At 38.6% G+C, this 1,498-nt stretch overlaps 1 protein-coding gene across 3 annotated transcripts in view; it reads right to left on the reverse strand.

The window, feature by feature from the left end:
- Positions 1-1,498, reverse strand: part of LOC106881536 (probable nuclear hormone receptor HR3) — a 188,754-nt gene that overhangs the window by 4,232 nt on the left and 183,024 nt on the right. For all 3 annotated transcript variants that reach the window (XM_052977575.1, XM_052977576.1, XM_052977574.1), the window contains exon 6: positions 346-467. In XM_052977575.1, coding sequence (XP_052833535.1) covers positions 346-467 — 122 coding nt within the window. The remainder of the gene's footprint in view (positions 1-345; positions 468-1,498) is intronic.

The following is a 1,498-nucleotide window of genomic DNA, read 5'->3' on the forward strand; positions in this document are numbered from 1 at the left end:
CAAAAGGATGAAATGCAAAGTTCAGAATGTAAAGATGGATGAAGGGCCACTAAGCATTTTGTCAAGTACGGCTGGATACCTTTCCTATGACCAACCCTCACCTATTTCCAAGGAAAGTAATATTTCCCTGTGACCAGGCATGTTTTCACAGAAGACTGGGAACAAAGGACACGTACACTGCACTTGTAAACTATATCACTGAATGAAATTTCCCCTGTGCTTGTGGATTACTTTTGTTAGAAATGGAAGAGGATGTTGAAAATTATAAGATGATAAAGCATATCTATATGAGAGAGAGAGAGAGAGAAGTGTTCATCGAAACCAAGTAGAATGAAAATAACTTACCAAACTCTGATAGCGTTTGATGTGTTCCTGAGATGTTGGTTGATTGAGCATTCGGTCAATTGTTTCCCGGGTATAAAGGCAGGTTCGAAGATGTGCTTCTGTGACAGCTTTACCAAATGCAACTAAAAAGTAGAAGAATAAAATGGTAGTTTACTGCATTTGCAATAGGACAAAGAAAGAGTATCTCTACCAGGGGTTCTCCAAAATTTTTTCTCTATGGATCCCTTTGATTACTGTTGGACCCTCCATAGTCAATGTTTAAAAAACTAGCTTTACAGAAACTTCTTTTGTTTTTCACCCATTAACTTGTGAAACCATCCCACCCATGCTAGCATGAAAGATGGACCTTAAATGATGCCAATGACTCCCCCCAAGCAATATCGTGTGACACACAGTCACAATATGAAAGCCTACTACTATAACAGACCTAGGGCTTGCCTAAGGCTAGGTAAAGACCACCACCTAGCACAAAGAGAGAAGGAAGTACAGAGAGAGAGAGAATGAGTGCAAACACTTCCTTCTCCAAATCATTTTAGAAAGACAGAGGAAACAGCCTCCTCCAGTTTATAACTACAAAGACTATTTAGGGGGATTGTAACATAGGACTAATATAACTTTAATGTATACATAACAGCTCCCCTGTAGAGTTGACCAAATGCCATCACTGCAATGAAGTGGCGGTGGTGGTGGTGGAAGGGGCGTTCAGAAATGGAAAGAATCAGTGAATGTGAGTGGATGGTTAGATAAACAACAAGACGTACAGAACTGTGTATGTGTGCGCACATGTGCACAAATCCACACACACATACATATGTTCTCTTTTACTTGTTTCAGTCATTTGACTGCGGCCATGCTGGAGCACCGCCTATAGTCGAGCTAATCGACCCCAGGACTTATTCTTTGTAAGCCTAGTACTTATTCTATCGGTCTCTTTTGTTGAACCGCTAAGTTATGGGGACGTAAACACACCAACATCGATTGTCAAGCGATGTTGGGGCTGAGGATATACACAGACACACAAACACATATATATATATATATATATATATACATGTATATATATACACACACACATATATATATATATATAGATAGATATATATATATATATACATATATATATACATGTATATATATATACACACACACACAT

Source organism: Octopus bimaculoides, chromosome 28, assembly GCF_001194135.2.
Source record: "Octopus bimaculoides isolate UCB-OBI-ISO-001 chromosome 28, ASM119413v2, whole genome shotgun sequence".
Classification (NCBI taxonomy): Eukaryota; Metazoa; Mollusca; class Cephalopoda; order Octopoda; family Octopodidae; genus Octopus; species Octopus bimaculoides.